Here is an 18,352-nt window from a genome sequence, read left to right as displayed (position 1 = left end):
AGCGGAGACGACACAGGCCCCGTGGACATAACCACCTCAGTGTATGTACCCCTGTCTCTCCCTCTCTGTCTCTTTCTATCTATCTCTCTATCTATCTTTCGTTCATTTTATTTCTCTCTCTATCACTCTCTCTTTTTTGAATGTACCCCTGTCTCTCCCCCTCTCTCTGTCTCTATCTCTCGCTCTCTGTCTTTCTCTAAATCCACTTCTCTCTTTCTCTCCTCTTTTTCTTTCTCTCTCTTTTTCTTTCTCTCTCTCTCTCTCTCTCTCTCTCTCTCTCTCTCTCTCTCTCTCTCTCTCTCTCTCTCTCTCTCTCTCTCTCTCTCTCTCTCTCTCTCTCACTCTCTCTCTTCTCTCTCTCTCTCTCTCTCTCTCTCTCTCTGTCTCTCTCTCTCTTTCTCTCTTTTTCTTTCTCTCTCGCTCTCTCTCTTTCTCTCTCTCTCACTCTGATCCCTTTGTCCCAGTAATGTTTTGTGCTGCCCCCCCCCCCCCCTCCCCCCTCCTGTCCTGTGTTGCAGTGTTGGTCCACATGGTCTAGAAGGAGAGTCTGCTTGTCTGTCTGTCTGTCTGCGATTGTCTGTCTGCTGTCTTTGTATGTTTGAGTTTGCGATTGCCCTCTTGCATTGCCTCTGGGTCAACAGCAAATGTTGAAGCATGATATCACTAGATGGAAATTGTTGACCAATACATAAACATAGCCTTGGCATGTCATGTCAGTCATACCATGCATGGTATACCATATTGGATATTGGACGCTCTTTGGAAGCCAATTGTGTGTGTGTGTGTGAGTGTCTGATTACTGCACATGATATGCCATGCTTCATAGCTAAGCTACATATGGAAGCCAGTCTGAACAACATAATGCAGCTTATGAGCTCAGTGGGTGTGTGTATTTGTGTGTGTGAGTTGAATGGCCAGCTACTTGAGGAGTATGCATGGCTTGTCCATATACTCATTGGGCTTGTCTGGTCTGGTTTCCCCATGACATGACCGAGGGACTTGTAGACCTGAATGATTTGAAGAGGTCTGCTCCTAGGTCTGCCTGCTGATAAAGGTGTTCTCCATGCTTGTAGATACTGTATATGACTGTGGGTGTTGGTATTGAATGCTAGTACGGTCTCTAAAATAAATCCTTCTGGATGCATACACGCTTCTGCATACGTGCTATTGGATGCATGTGAGGCATGGTCTATGCTTGTTCTCTCCCTCTCTCTCTCTCTCTCTCTCTCTCTCTCTCTCTCTCTCTCTCTCTCTCTCTCTCTCTCTCTCTCTCTCTCTCTCTCTGCCTGTCGCTCTCTCATAGTAGGGAAGCATGGTATTGTATTTGGATGTGCTTGGGGTTGTGGGTTTAGTGAGGAATGGGTTGATATAGGGATCTTTTGGGATGGTGTACACTCTCACAAAGACATCAGATGCAACACACTGCAAATGCACACACTCCCACACAGACACTCCCACACAGACACTCCCACACAGACAAGTGCATTAACACAAGCAGACACTCTCACACAGACACTCCCACACAGACACTCCCACACAGACACTCCCTCACAGACACTCCCACACAGACACTCCCTCACAGACACTCCCACACAGACAAGTGCATTAACACAAGCAGACACTCTCACACAGACACTCCCACACAGACACTCCCACACAGACACTCCCACACAGACACTCCCTCACAGACACTCCCACACAGACACTCCCTCACAGACACTCCCACACAGACAAGTGCATTAACACAAGCAGACACTCCCACACTACACACTACCACTACTACATATTCCTGTACAGAGGGAGTTTGACTGTTTCTTATTTTCTGCCCATTATCTCTTTCTATCTCCCACTCTCTCTTCTTCTTTCCTCTTTTTCTCTCTACTTATACCTCTCCCTCTCTCTCTCTTTCTCCCTTCCTCTCCCTCTCACTTCCATCTCTTTCCTCCCTTTATACATCTTGCTCCCTCTACTCCCCTTCTCCTCCCCTTCTCCTCCCCTTCACCTCCCCCTCTCCTCCCCTTCTCCTCCCCCTCTCCTCCCCCTCTCCATTCTTCAGACCATAACGGACACCAGCCCCATGCGTCGGTCCACCTCCTCTCTGGTCCACGGGCGTTCTGGCAGGGAGAGGGGGGTGAGGCTGGATGACTACAGCCTGGAGAGGGTGGAAGGGGAGGGGAGGCACGGTGGGGGAGGAGGGGGGCAACGCAGGGACAGGAGGGACAGGAGCCACCGCACCTCTCAGAGGTCCCTGACCAGATACACAGACGCAGACACAGGTGAGAGAGATGAAGAGACGTATGCACGTCGCACACACACACACACAAACACACACACACACACACACACACACACACACATAGACACACACACACACATACACACACACACACACACTTACAGAGGTCCCTCACCAGATAGACGGACACAGACACAGGTGAGAGAGATGCTAGAGCATTTTGATCAGGTTTCCCATTGCCTTTCTGGTCATAATGAACAATATAAAATGAACAGGGGGGAGCTGATTCTAGATCAGCACTCTTACTCTGAAATGTTTTGTGGATACTGGCCCTGGTTTCCCTTAGATAAATAGTCTTTATCTCAATGGTTTGGAGGATTCTGGATTTCCTGCTTGTTCCCTCCTGAATCTTCCAACTGGGATTTTGGGAAAACCTGGGATGTTTGGGAAATTCTGCAACCATTAAGTTAAAGCTACCAGAAAGGAACGTTTTTGTAAAGTTTGGAAAAACTTTTCAGAGGAGAAAAGTAAAGTTTCAGGAGACGTTAAGTAAAGAAACGTTTGAGAGTAGAAAAGTAAAGTTATATCAGAGGTTTGAGAGTAGAAAGCTAAAGTTTAAGGAGTAGAGTTTCAGAAGAAACTTTATGGCATAAAAAATATGTCCCCCCCCTCCTCTTGCAGGGTTGGGCACAGACCTGAGCACCACCACCCAGTCTGGAGAACTGCCCCCCAAGGAGCGTGAACGCGAACGCGGTCGAGCCAAAGACCGCAGGCACCACCATCATCACCACCACCACGGTGGCTCCATGGAGAAGGAGGGCCGCTACGGGCCAGACAGACACGGGCCAGAGTACAACCACAGACACCCCCACGACCGGGGGGACAGACACTGGTCCCGCTCTCCTAGTGAGGGGCCCGACGGACGGGGCCACAGACAGGTGGGCACCACACAGCAACGGAGGGGAGATGAGACGCACATGCATATACACACAGACACACACTCAAACACACACACCACAGGTATTCCTCTCTATAGTACACCTTTCTCAAGGAAGTGGAAGAAGACCTTCGTCAAGCACCATGGAGAACAGGTGGATTCTAATGGTTCTTAATCCTCATCCCATTGGTGGAAATCGAAAACTAACCAATGGAGAAGCAGCTGCAGCGATCTAACGAATACTCTTTGATTTAGAATTCTGCCTTGTTGGTTAACTACCACTACTTACAGATATCCATTTCTCTTTTTCTGTTATCCTTTTCTTTTCTTTCTTTCTTTGTCACTGTTTCTCTCTCTGTCCATTTTTCTTGATGTGGCTCTCGTGGCTTCTATGTGTGTGTGCTCTTTTGCCTCATTGCCGGTTTGGTTCTTATGGTTTTCAATGTTGCTGTCTTTCCTCTTTTCTTTTCTCTGTATGTCTCTTTATCTCTCTGTCTATCTCTCTGCCTATATCTTTCCCCCTCCTCCTCTCTCTTTATCTCTCTGTCTATCTCTCTACCTATATCTTTCCCCCCTCTTCCTCTCTCTTTATCTCTCTGTCTATCTCTCTACCTATATCTTTCCCCCCTCCTCCTCTCTCTTTATCTCTCTGTCTATCTCTCTACCTATATCTTTCCCCCCTCCTCCTCTCTCTTTATCTCTCTGTCTATCTCTCTACCTATATCTTTCCCCCCTCCTCCTCTCTCTTTATCTCTCTGTCTATCTCTCTACCTATATATTTCCCCCCTCCTCCTCTCTCTTTATCTATGTCTATCTCTCTACCTATATCTTTCCCCCCTCCTCCTCTCTCTTTATCTCTCTGTCTGTCTTTTTATCTCTCTCTCTCTCTCTCTCCTCTCTATCTAATATCTCTTTCTCTCTGGTTGGTGTGGTTGTGGTCGTGGTTCCTTTGTGGTTGGCTGTGGTTGGTTAATTTTGTGGTGCTTTTTGATTTGCCTTGTCGCCATATTTGCTGTAGGGCAGTAGCTCGGTGAGTGGCAGCCCAGTCCCCTCCACATCCGGTACCTCCACCCCCCGCCGCGGGCGCCGCCAGCTCCCCCAGACCCCCGCCGTGCCACGCCCCCACGTCACCTACTCCCCAGCCATGCGACACCCCAAGCCCACCTATGGAGCGGGTCCTCCTGGACGGCTCCGCTCCCCCTCTCCCCGACACTTCTCCCCCCCAGAGCACGACGGAGGGGGGTATCACCGTCCGCCATCGCGTCACGTTTCCCCACTTGAGCACGGAGGGTCGAGGCACGGGTCTCCGAGATCGGCCCGGCAACAGTCGGGGTCTCGTTCACCTCCGCCCCACCATGGGTCACCCCGGTCCCCCCGCCACGGGCGCTGGAGCGGTCCCCCTCCCGGGGATAGTTTGGAGAGCGAGGGCGGCCCGTTCTACGAGCGCGACTGCGAGTACGAGCGCCAGCACGAGCCGCCCGCCTACGAGCAGAGCCTCAGCAACCCACATCCCCATGGCAACCCCCACCCGCACGGCAACCCCCACCCGCACGGCAACCCGCACCCACGCTCCCCCAGGACTGCCCGGCACGGGGGCGGCGTGGGCCCACCACCTCCTCTTGCTCCCCCTCACCCCCGACGAGTCCCAAACGGTTACCGCTCGTCTTCGCCCTCCCCGCACCGGCGAGGGCCCCAACATCAACACCCCCATCCAGGGGGACCAGCCCACCGGTCCCCCCCTCATCACCGGGTCCCCCATGGAGGCCCCAGAGGCCCCCGGAAGGGTCTGCACGAACCCTACAGCGAGACGGACGAGGACGACTGGTGCTAGCACAGCGAAGGAACAGAAGAACGAGGGAGTCGAGGAAGAGAGGAAATGGAGGGAGGAGAGGAGTCTCTCCGTCTCCCCCGTCCTCTGTTCTTCGTTATGCAGACTTGAATAAAGGGTAAAGGGATGCAGAAGGGGGTGAGGAAAGGAAAGGAGGAGAGGAGGATTTGGGAGAAGTCTCTCCATCTCTCTACCTCCACCCCTGAGACTCAGACTTGGATGGAGTGATGAGGGATAGAGGGATGGTTGGAGGAGAGGAGGCACACCGTGTGGATGTGTGAGACTCTAAACTCAGAGCAGACATGACAAAGAGAGACAGCTATAAGGCGCAACTACACACCTCTCCTCTTCTCCTCTGTCTCAACTACCATACCCAGAGTTCTCAGCGTGCCCAGGGGGGAGTGGACCGAGGGATGGTGGAGAGGTGCTGACGGAGGTGTGGAGAAGGAAGAACGAATGAATGAAAGGAAGGGAGGAGCATGTATATTAAGTTACAAGTGGCCAATGAAAGCTAAATAAAAGCACCTGTCCTAGGCTGTTTAGGAGAGAGGTGGGTTAGTTAAGTTAAGCTATACCTGGGTGCTCTTGCTGTTCTGTCATTCTATTCTGCTAGCCTGATAAGTGTTAGGAGCTAATAGCTAAACGCTAGCTAGCTAACGCTGCTCTTGGTCTAACCTAGACGGACATGTTTAAAACAACAACAATGAAAACCCATGCCAGGACCCCCTATCCTTATACACGCCAAGCTATGCCTCCAGAAAAATCTAACTTGAAGACTAAAGAACAGAAAACAAAAACAAACAAACTTTGAAAAAAAAAGACGAGAAAAAAAGGGAGAACAACCACTTTAACTTTAAAACGTTCCTTTCCTTAAAGGGACAGGACTAGAACTAGGAAGCTCCGCCTCTACTGCAAAAACCAGCCAATGACAGCAATGGCTGATATTTGATGAGTTTTATCATCTCCTGTTTACTGTTACAGACTCACGATAATGCTGACGACGGACCTGGTGTAACCTCACTTCCTATGGTTGGGGCCTAGTGTGACATCACTTCCTGTTCCGGTGGGTGGGGCCACAGGGGAGGGGCTGGGGGCGGAGTTATGGACCCTTAGGGGGCGTAGTTTGTTTGCCCCCCTATCTTCTCTCCCCCCTTCCTCTCTCCTCCATCCTGCTGATAAAGAAAGGACAGGAAAGGAAAAACGATGGGGGGAGGAGAGGAAAGAAAGAAGTGAAGGGAGGGAAAAGACTATTTCTTCAGTATTTCTTCTATCGATTACTTCTTCTTCTTCTAGTTCTTCTTCTTGGACATTGGAGCTTGTTTCTTCTGTTGCATTCGCTCAAGCCTCTGTTAATCCGTTCTGGAGTCAAACTTATGTCAAAACTATGATGCATGAAGGAATTAAAAAATAATAATATCTAGAGAGAATATCTACTGTTGGGGATATGGGGGGCATATTGGGTTTATAGAAAATCTTTACATTTTAGGTTTTGATTGAAGAAGTTATCTTTTTCTGACTCTCTCTCTCTCTCTCTCTGTCTATCATCATGCGTTTGTTTATTGAGTAAATGTTGGTTCTATATCACCCTAAGGATCTGATGGACAACCTTTTTTAAGTTAGATTTCCGCCCAATACGGTTTTAAAGCTACCATTTTCTTATCTTGAAAGTACTCCTAAGTCCCTAAGATGCTCCAAAATTTTACTAAGATACTCCTAAGTTGTTTTGAGGAATAAGAAAGAATTGAGAGAGCTGTGAGGAGAGAGAAAACTTCAACCTCTTTAAAGAATGGATTTTTATTGTTAATGATGATGATAGTCTTATAAATACTGATATCAATGTCAATGCAAAACGATGAAGGATGATGAAGATGATGATAGAGTTGTTTACCGTAGATCTGTTGTCATGTTTTTTTGGAGTTTCAATCTGCTGTGTCCCATCTTGTTTTCATCCTTTATTTTCCTTGGGTTCTGTTCAAACTGTTCACAAACTGTTCAAAAACTGTTCCAAAACGCCTTTAACCGGGTCCGATACATGCAACACGCATAAACGTTTCAGGTAGGGTTAGATGTCGGATTGTGATTGTGAGCAACACAGATAGAACTGTGTAGCGTTGTGTAACGCAGCTCTTTACCTCTGATAGGTCCCCCTCAGTGGTAGACAGAGAAGGTGTGACTGGTAACCGGGGCCACGTTCAGTAGCCAAACATTATTGAATGTTGCAGATAGAAATATCATTAACAGAGTCGACATGGTTCTTCACTCTACATGTAAGAGATGCATGTTTGTTCTTAATAGCATATTTCTATCTGAGCGTTCCAAAACATTGTGTCCTGCTGAGCGTGCCCCAGTTACAGCCAAATTAACCGGCCAACCAACCACCCGTCAGACCTCCGCACAGTATCTGATAAACAGCTAGCTGTGAACCATAGAGTTAGAAAGAAGACTTGATAAAACGGGTTATATCCACCTAGAGTCCTCTTTCTATCTCTATGCTGTGAACGAGCTCCACCTCACATCCCCTAGAGCTCTCCACTAGCTGTCTAGTCTCTCTGTCTTTCTCATTTTACATGGCATCTTTAGCATTGAGCTGCTTGCTTTACCAAGCCAGAGGAGAACATTCTAGAAACTCTAGTCTAGACTCTAGAAACTCTAGTACATTCTAGAGCAATCTTTAGACAGGAACGCTAACATGATTGTTTCCTGATGTTTTGGATGAAACACATTTATTTTGCTATGATTACAGTTCTGTAGATTGTAACAGATATTCGCTATCATAACTCTTAAGATGATAGATACAGTATATATATATAGAGATATAGAACTTTATATATTATAGAGAGACAGATAATTGTATTTATTTCAAACATTCTAGCTAAGTAGCTAGCGCTCAGAAAATCTCCATTGAAATCAGCTACACTGATTCAAATTGCACTGTGTCACTGTAGCTCCACACAATATCCCACTACAAACTCTATGCAGATCTATCCGACAAACATTTCTCCTTTACCATTATAGTGCAGAGCGGTTGTGCCGTTATAAATAAATGACAATACGTAAGTGACCACATAGAAATATAATGTATGGAACAGGCCTCCCAATTCAAGTCAATGATGGCATATCTATAGATTGCATTTCTATGGGTGACCAAGTCAGATAGTGTATATACAACATTTTAATATAGATGGATAGAAATATATAGATAGAGGGTATGCCCACATCGTTTTGCTTTTGCACAATCACTCACGATATCCTTATCTTTCATAGCACATCTTTCCTTTGTTTTTTACCCTCCTGCTGTATTTTGTCCTCTCCTGCTCCCTCTATCTTTCTCCCAAGCTGTCCAATCTCAGGCCTAGAGTAGTATAGTATAGTGTAGTGAACAGGGAAGGGGAGTAGTTTTAGGAGCGGGGGCAAATATACCGCCCCTGCCCTCCGTATAGGTAGGTCCAGAGAGTGAGGGGGGGGGGGGGGGTACCTACATCAGAGGGGTGTTTATCTACCCAAAAACCCCAGTGCCTCAGTGCCTTCTGTTTTCAGAGTCACATCTACCCCCAGACCCCTCACCATCCCCCCTCGCCCCCCCCCCCTGTGGTTGATCAGCATCAACCACACTACGCCTTAAAGAGTCCTAGTCGCTGTCTGTGGGCAGGTAGGGGCTGGGAGCAAGGCAGTAGGGACTGGGCCTTGCTTAGTTAGTTCGAACAGTGAGTAAAGCCCAGGAAGAGAGGGGAATGGAAACTACTTTTGATATGGCGGACATTTTGTGTCTGGCCTGTTGGCAGCCATTTTGGGGATCTCCTTCACCCAGTTTCACACAGTGTAGTGAGATACTGTAATTGCAGGGCTGAAAAGGTGATGATTTGTTTACTTCTCAGGTCGCTAGAGATAGATAGCTAGATAGATAGAATCTACACTATATAATAGGCACGCTAAGGCAGTTAGTCAGTTATATCATATAATATGAAATAAATTAATTAAATCATATGAAAAAAATATAGGCCTAGGGTTTGAGTTACTGTATGGTTTGTTATCTGGCATGGGCGTTTGTAATGTCTTCCCTTCTCCCCTTCATCATGAATCTGTCGCTGAAAACTACTTGCACTTGACACTGTGGGTGTCCACTGATCAGGCAGGAAACTGACCACTCCATTTCGGCTCAACAACACCAACATGCTTGTCCAGAATTGTAACTGCGGATCCAAAATGGCCAACATCGACACACAACACTGCCGTTGAATTAAAGCATGTTGTGTGGATTGTGTGCTCCAACCATTATAAAAGGAATGACCATTTTATGGGGTTTATTTTGTTTATAAAAAAAAAAATCCTGATGATTTCTGAAAAGGAGGATTTACAAAGTTTCTAGTTTACTCTCAATCATTCATCCATCCTACGTTCCTATCCATTTGTTTTTGTCTTTCCTTTCTATTTCTGACATGACTTCTTGATCAACTCATCCGTTTGTCTCTCGTTCTCTCTATAATTTTTCCTCCTCTTTGAGACAACAGACATCCTCAGAAAGCCAACCCAACCCAATTCACTCAATCGATCAACTGTTGTGCATTTGTGAAATTATGTAAACGATTAGTGTGTGTGGCTAGTGTGTGTTGAACCAGGAATAAGGGCTCTCCTAACAAACTAAAGGGGTTTCATGTGCAGGTATAGTAGTGCTGCCAAAAGTCGTCTGTATGTATCTCAAACCATACAGTGGTGTGGTCTCCCCTTGTACAGCACTAGGTGTGTGCATGCATGTGTGTAGGGGTCAAAGGGTTACAGGTCAAAGATTAGGGTGAGAGAGTCTATAAGGGGGCTATGTTCCGCTGAGTTGAAACGTTCTGGAAAAGAACAGATAGAAATGTAATGAATAGATCTGACATGACACTCTTTTCTGTCAGACTGGCAAGCATATCCATTCTACTTGATACATTTCTATCTGAATGTTTTCTGTAACATTTGCACCCTCCTGAACAGACCCCGGTTAGAAGTAGTGTCACAAGTCACATTATTTCACAAATGGCACTGGAACGTTCTTGGTTCATTTTCTAGCTCCGCCTTCTTCCGCTCGCCAATACAGCCTTCATTATGATGTCATCAGCTGCCATTTTCTCATTGACCTCCATCTGCATCCCCCAGCTCATTTTGGAGTGGAGGGTCACCAACCTCATCAGGGCTGGGTTTACTGGCATGACAGTGAGACATTCCTCGGTGTGTGTGTTGTGTGTGTTTGCTACGTGTGTGTGTTTGCTACGTGTGTGTGCTTGTGCGTGAGTGTGAGAGTGTGTGCGTGAGTGCGTGCGTGCGTGTTCACACCTCATCTACAGTAATTTATCTTCAGTGCCTTACACTGTACAGTAGGAACCAAATCTTCTTTGTAGATAGACAACACACACTGCACTGAAAAACGCTTTCATAATGTTTCCATAACGTTTTCTCTCCAACGGTACTCTTCTCTCCATCCAGCATTGCCTCACCTACCATCTTATTCCTTCTCTCTCCGTGATCGGCGAGTAAGGTCTGGAGGGAGGGCATGGATGAATGAATAGGTGATTGTTGTGTTGGGTCTGTCATCATTCTCTTTCTCTCTCTACATTTGCTCTGTAAACTCTTCTTGTGTACATCTTTCATAAACTTTCTGAAACAATCAGACCATGTCCATCTATTTTCTGTTTTAATTTATTTTTCAACATTTACATTTCAATCATTTAGCAGATGCTCTAATCCAGAGCGACATACAGTGTCTACAACACCACTCTTCAATTGTGCTTGAAGTCTCACTCAAGTCATGTCCATGTTATACCATACATGAACACAAGGTGGTGCACTTTAGCTTTAAACAGCGTATACATTTGTCGACATAACGTAACATTCAAAGGCCTATGTGTATGTTGTCGTTACATAGTTTTCGCAGGAGAACGGGTGAGTATCACATCAGTGTGTGTGTATGTGCGCGTGTGCACGTTTGATGGCTTCAGTGAGTCTATGTTGAGGTGTGCATCTGTGTGTACGTATGTGTGTGTGTGTGTGTGTGTGTGTGTGTGTGTGTCTTTACGCGACAACACACACACACAGCGACGGAGATTCTCGACGACCGTGGTTGTGATTGATTCCCTAGAGATGTGTGGAGCGTCTTCTACTGTCGCTATGGAAACCCTCAAGGCCCCTCACTCTTCATTCCATACAGTCTCCCAACCATCACATTATAATATCACAATACCATCAAGTTGTCCCATAGACACTGATCTAAGATCCGTTTTCAGTGTTAACCTCCTAATGGTGAAGCATAGGAGTGAGGTGGGGTGAATCTTCAAATACAGTAGAAACCATACCATATCAGTCCAGTGCCACAGCAGAGAACCATACAGGACAGGAGTCATTTTAGGAAGTAAGAAGAGAAAATACAATACATAACTACATGGCAATTTAAGATAAAAAGAGATGTATTTAAATAACAGATTTGCATGTGCAATGTGCATGCCACTACGTGGGGTTAAATAAGTCAACTTCAGGAATAAAAAATAAAAATAATATAAAGAGAAAAAATAAAGTATATATATGTATAAATATATATAGATAGATGTTTTTAAGAGCAATGTGAACCTTTTTCTTCTATTTTTAAAAACAAAAAACTGGAGAGAAAAACTTGGACAAAAAAATTGATAGAAAATCTTTAAAAAGAAGAAGAACTTTGGTGATGCAATCAAATAATGTTTTTTGTTTGTTACTTGCCAGTTATTTCACTAAAAAGGGGGAACTGCGAGGGCGGGGAAATAGACGATTTAACACTTTAAACAAAATGTTGAAACATTACATTACAAAAAAATGAATAAGAAAAGATAAATAAAAGATAAACATGGAATGAAGGAATACATTTTTCCTTAATTAAAGAAAAACAAACCCTTGATTGAGAGTCTTGAGAGCTGCCTGATGATTCTGGTGATGATGTTACCCATTTATTCTGGCAATGAAATCTATTTTTCTCTCTCTCTCTATCTCTGCTATTTCTACCAGTGCATTTTGTTACTCCGAACAGAACTCTTCCTAAGGAACCTGAATAAAACCAGAGAGAATGCATTCTACCTATCCTCTGACTCCTTAATGCATCTGTGTATAACACACACACACACACACACACACACACACACACACACACACACAGAGAGGATGCATTCTACATATCCGCTGTATCCTTTCTTACTCTGCGTACAGCACACACACAGAATGATTTCAACCTATATCCTCTGTATCCTTCCATTCTTCCTTGGTTCCTTCTTATCCTCAAGACATGAATGGTTTGCTTTGTGGGAAGTCCAAAATACACACAAACCCACCTATAGAGTATGGTACTTCCTCACATTGTGCAGCACACACACCCATTCAGTGAGGCTTCCCCAACCACCTTTTGCTATGTGACTCCACAACCCCCACCCACCAACACCCTCCCTCTCTTCCTCCTTCCTCTAGCCTCACGTTTTATTGACATCATCACTCCTTTCCTCCCCCTCTCCCTATATCATCCTGTAATGTACTTTTCCTCTCCCTCTCCAGCAGAGGTGTAGTCCAGGGTATACGCTGGTATACGGCGTATACCTACTTATTTTTCAGTCAGCATTGCGTATACCCACTTCTAAATCCCCCCTGATGCGCATCATTCAGTAATATCTGTGAGTCAGATTGCCTATTTTCTTCCTCGGGGATAGTGAAGCCATGACCCACCCTCCTCTGCCTCTAATTGGCTGGTACTCGCTGCTTTCACTGATTAGATTGGTTAACTTTAGGCATGAGGACTGATGAGCCAATCAGAGGCAGAGTAGGGCGGGTCATGCCGAGGAAAATATCGCTAATACCTCAGGTGCCAGTGAAAAAAAAAAAAAAAAAAACTCAGGTGCCGGTGCCACTTGACTACGATAACGGCAGCAGACCAAACAACGGATGAAGAAAGGACACAAGCGGCGGTGTGCCACCCCAGTTGATGGAAGACATCATTCTGAGGTAAGTTTTAAGGTGGTTTCCAAATGAATCATTATTTTAAACTACTGGCAAATTGCCAGTGACTGCACATTTAGAGGAGAAGAGATGTTGCCGCCAATAGTTAGTGCGAGTCGGCTAACGTTATGAAGCTAGCTACGTAGATTGGGATAATGTGGGGAAACCGGGGCATTGTTGGTTTTCAGTAAGTGTTTAATCAACCCAGTTCATAAGAATTTCATACCAGACTGATGAAACTGATTATCTCAATGTTTATGAAGCTTGTTTATTATTGTAAAGGTCTAAATTATAACGTTAGCCAAGTTACTAAGCCCTAAATTATAACATTAGCCAAGTTACTTAGCCCTAACTAACCTATATGATCTAGTTTAATTGCATAGTAGCTAAGCTGGTAGTTGATTTTTAAGTAAGTTAAAACACAAGAATGGGGACAAATAGTTTAAGATTCAGCCTAAAACAATATTGAGGTCTAATCAGGCTGTCTTATTTTGTATAGGGACAGGTAACCATGAAAAGGAAGGGAGATATTGCAGACTTTTTTGTAAAGAGGCACAAATCAGGCCCAGATCAGGCCCAGGCAGACCCCACCCCTAAAACCAGCAGCCCTGGCAGCTCTCAACCGGGAGCTAGCCAGGCAAGTCAGTGTGAGCATAGAGAAGGATCCAGTCTACCACCACCAGGTCAGAACACACAGGCAGTAAATTGCATCTCCAGTTTATTGAAAAGTGAAGCCTCACACTGTAACAAAAGGTGATTTTGACAGATTAAGCCTCATTTTGAATTTCTGTGTGATGTTATTTATTTTATTGCCCTTCTATTTATTTTGTCTGTATCCATGTTTGTTTTTTACAATGCTACTGTTATATAACATTTTGTACATTTTGTGTTAAATTTGTTGTTTTTTTGTTAAATAAACTCTCCCAAGTATTTCACTCACTAATCTCCTGTATGCTTCAGCTTCACTTGCTGAAAATATTTCCACTTGGTTATGCAGATTGTTAATGTAAAGAGGGGGACCCATGTCTTGCTGATGACTATTGTGATCACAGTAGTGTGTGTGTGTGTGTGTGTGTGTGTGTGTAAGTGTGTGAGAGAGAGAGAGACAGGGAGATGCATAATTAGTTTTGTTGTTGTCTGTAGACATCAATAATGACTGGCCAGACCTGTGGAGTGCTAAACAAACAGAAGACTTCAAATCCAAGAACCCCTGGTTGGGATCCAAAAACAAAAAATTGGGTAAGTTTAGGTAGATTGCTAGTTTGGGTAACTTCTGAAACAGTGGGCACAGATAACTTTGTGTGTGTGTGTGTGTGTGTGTGTGTGTGTGTGTGTAAAGGACCATGCACACGTACAGCTGTGGATACAGGAGTAGTTACATTGTTTGTTTATGCTTCGCAGGATGTCTGGTCTGTAGCAGTGTGAACTCCATTGGGATCGACAAGGAGCAAGGTGTATCGCTCTCAAGAGAATGGATGAACTTTGAAATTCAAGTGTCTGGCCAGGGAAGTAGAACAACAAGTTTGTCAATCTTGAGAAATAAGGTGAGGAAACATGCGTTGTCCAAGGCCCACACTCAGGCTGTGAAGGTGGCAGAGCAACAGAAAGAAGCTGCCATTGAGAATGCAGTGGAGACTATAACTGAGTCCTACATGAAGGAAACTGAAGCTGTGTTTCGAACAGCCTACCATCTGGCCAAAAAGAACCGACCCTTTTCTGACCATGAGAGCCTCATTGAGCTGCAGGAACTGAATGGTGTAAAAATGGGCTCAATACTTCATTCACGTTACAGTGCAACACAAATAATACAACATGTTGCTAGTGAGATGCAGAGCAAAATCATCAGTAGCATTATAGCATCATCCAGTAAGTTAGCTGTCCTAATTGACGAGGCATCTTCTTTAAGTCACAAAGCTGTCATGACAGTTTCTATTAAAGCATCAATTCAAGAAGAAAGCCCTGAGTTCATATTCCTGGAACTTGTTGAACTGGAAAATCAGAGAGCAGATGGCATATTACAGGCGTTACTCACCTGTTTAACTAATGCTGGCTTTACAGAAGAGTGGCTTCATGAAAACTGGGTAACATTTGTATCTGATGGAGCCAGTGTCATGCTAGGAAAGAAGTCAGGAGTAGCAACCAGACTGACTTTGAGATTCCCAAAGCTTTTTGTATGGCACTGCATGAACCATAGACTTGAACTTGCTGTGTCAGATGCAGTTGATGAGGTAAACTCTGTCAATCACTTTAAAACTTTTATCCAGAAGCTATACTCTCTGTATAGTGTGTCAAACAAAAATGAACGTGAACTTGTTAATGCAGCAGCTGAAGTAGGCTCACAACTTCTTCGCATTGGCAGAATCTTGGATGTACGCTGGGTGGCCAGTAGCTTTCGGACTGTTCGTGCTGTTTGGACATCCCTGGGAGCTCTTGTGCAGCACTTTAAAAATGCTTGCAGTGATGAGATGAGGTCCACCAAAGAGAGGCAGATGTACAGAGGTTTGTTAGACCGTGTTCAAAGTCCAGAATTCATTTGTGACCTTGGCCTCATGTACGACACTCTCCATGAACTAAGTCTCCTGTCACAGGAGCTTCAGTCTCGTTCTATAACGCTCCTCAGAGCAGAGCATCTGCTGAAACGCTCAATCAGAGTGATCCAGTCATTCAAAGAGAGTCCAGGTGAGAAATATAGTGAGGCTTTAGAAGCAAAACAGACTGGGGAGTATCGGTCTATAGCCCTGAAAACAAATGCAAAGCTGAAGTCTATCAATCCAGGCCAGTTCTTACAAAGCCTTGTGAACAATCTGGAGAAACGCTTGTCTTTTGAAGATGAGACCATCATGGACCTCAGCATCCTTGATCAGAGTAAGTGGCCATCAAAGCCCAGCATCCGCCATGGTGAAGAACAAGTTAAGCGACTGTGCAAGCGATTTAACTTGTGCACAGACCAAGCACTGAATGGGATGCGGGACCTACTGGAAGAGCCCAGTAGTGAGCCCAAGGACCTAAAACCACTTATGAACTGTATGAAAACATTCCCTGTCGGTACAGCAGAGTGTGAGAGGAATTTTAGCCTTATGAACAATATAAGCTCAGACAAGAGGGCTGTCCTTCTGATCTCAAACATATCAAACTTGATGATGATTAATATCAACGGCCCACCAACTTCCAAGTTTGATCCTAGAAAATATACAAGGACCTGGTTGAAGAGCCATCGTGCTGCCTCTTCGGTGCGTTCTAGACAGTGCAGTGTGAAAGCTCCTGCAGAAAGCAAATTTGTCTGGAATATACTGTAGTATGAGCAAAGGTCAGAAACCCAGTGCTGGGTTGAGAGAGTATATCACTGTTGATGTGTTGTTAATGCATATATTTTTGTTAATTGTTAACTAAATATTGTTGTAACATATTTTGTTGAATGATTTACCGGTAAATGAACATGTTCAAAACAAAGCATATAGCAATATGAACAAGGATGCATTGTCACCTTCAGATTTGAAGTATTTTATTTAAATAAATGTGCAAAAAATAATCGAAACACCATTTCCTGTTTGCCTCATGATAAATACATTTTACATTCATCCAGGCTGCTCTTGTGACCAGTAGTAACTACAAACTGCTCCTAATCAAGTCATGATCATTTTATAATAGTGTGCAAGTAGAAATTACATATTTTTGGGTAAACTAAATCATAGTCTTACATGTCACTGTTTCTAAAACAGGGCTTTTTTCTGGACTACTTAAAAAAAAAAAAGGTGAATACTGAGAGTATACCCACTTCTCCAGGGACCACTACACCACTGCTCTCCAGTCTATCCCTCCCTTCCTCCTACGTAGGCGCTCGTTTGACAATTACCTCAGTGTACACTCAGACTGTGATGAGTGTGATAGAAGGAGTCAGGTACAGGAGGGTAATCACCGAATGCAGAGTTTATTCCGTCGTACACAAATAGCGCTGGATAGCGACAAACGAAACAGGCACAGGGGAAAATCTACCCTGGCAATACAAGGTAACGGTAGCTCCAACAATAACAGGCACAGGAGAAATATCTACCCTGGCAATAACAATGTACGAATAGCTCCACGGCGCTACACTACTCTCACGAATAAACAATCACCCACAAGGACAAGGGAGGCAGAGGGAACACTTATACAAGGACTAATGAGGGGATAAGAACCAGGTGTGTGTAATTAACAAGACAAGACAAATGGAATGATGATATATGGAGCGGCAGTGGCTAGTAAGCCGGTGACGACGAACGCCGAAGCCTGCCCGAACAAGGAGGGGAGGCAGCCTCAGCGGAAGTCGTGACACAGACACACAGCACAACACAGCAGGGGAAGCCAAGGGTGATGTCATATAGTCATAGAACATAAAGTATTTACAGCTTTATCCATTTGCCGTTTACACTCGCTCTCTTTTTCCTCAAGGTCATTTGCTCTCTCTTTCACATACTTACTCGCAATCTCTCCTATCAATAAATCTATCTCTTCTCCCCCTGTGTCTCTCTCTACCCTCTCTCTCTCATTCACTTTCACATACTGTACATGCACACACACATTCAGAATATCTCCCTCTATCAATAAATCTCTCTCTTTCTCCCTCTCAAATTCAAAATAAAAAAAGGTGCTATCTAGAACCTAAAAGGGTTCTTTGGCTGTCCCAATAGGAGAACCCTTTGAACAACCCTGTTTGGTTCCAGGTAGAAACCTTTTGGGGTTCTATATATATTTTTTTATACTTTGAATTTGAGAGGGAGAAAGAGAGATAGATTTATTGATAGAGGGAGAGATTCTGAATATCTGTGTGCATGTATATGAGAAAGAGAGCGAGAGAGAGAGAGAGAGAGAGGGGGAGAAGATATAGATTTAGAGGGGGAAACGATACATGGGACTACACACATAGTCCTGTGTAGCTCAGTTGGTAGAGCATGGCGTTTGCAACGCCAGGGTTGTGGGTTCGTTTCCCACGGGGGACCAGTATGAAAATAATGTATGCACTCACTAACTGTATGTCGCTCTGGATAAGAGCGTACATGTAAAATGAGAGACTGCGAGTAAGTATGTGAAAGAGAGGATTCTACCTGGAACCATAAAGGGGAACCTGGAACCCTTTTTTCTAAGAGTGTGGCATGAAAGACACACACACACATCTCCCCTCCCCCTCCCCCTCCCCCTCCCCCTCCCAGTCCCAGATGTGTTGAGTATTTCTGCCCTGCAGCAGCCCAGTCTTAAAATACACTCCACCTACGCATTCCACCACCGAGCCCCCCTCCTCTACGCATCACTTCCTGTTTCTCTCACTCTTCCCGCTCTGCTCCTCCCAACTGCCTGCCTGCCTTGGCACTCACTCATCTACATCACACACAGT

The 18,352-nt window shown here is 44.8% G+C and overlaps 1 protein-coding gene across 1 annotated transcript in view; it reads left to right on the top strand.

The window, feature by feature from the left end:
* The window catches only part of LOC311123875 (voltage-dependent P/Q-type calcium channel subunit alpha-1A-like), a gene marked incomplete at its 5' end in the record, with an annotated part of 30,161 nt that extends 24,108 nt beyond the window's left edge, over nt 1–6,053 (top strand). Inside the window, 3 exons of the mRNA XM_084198095.1 lie at nt 2,057–2,276; nt 2,918–3,174; nt 4,192–6,053. Of these exons, the coding sequence (XP_084054221.1) occupies nt 2,057–2,276; nt 2,918–3,174; nt 4,192–5,004 (1,290 nt within the window). The remainder of the gene's footprint in view (nt 1–2,056; nt 2,277–2,917; nt 3,175–4,191) is intronic.
* Between the last annotated feature and the right edge of the window lie 12,299 nt (nt 6,054–18,352).

Source organism: Coregonus lavaretus (genome assembly GCF_964263955.1).
Source record: "Coregonus lavaretus genome assembly, contig: HAP1_SCAFFOLD_1797, whole genome shotgun sequence".
Lineage (NCBI taxonomy): Eukaryota > Metazoa > Chordata > Actinopteri > Salmoniformes > Salmonidae > Coregonus > Coregonus lavaretus.
Note: the sequence above shows the minus strand (reverse complement) of the source record. Positions and strands in the feature narration are given on the sequence as shown.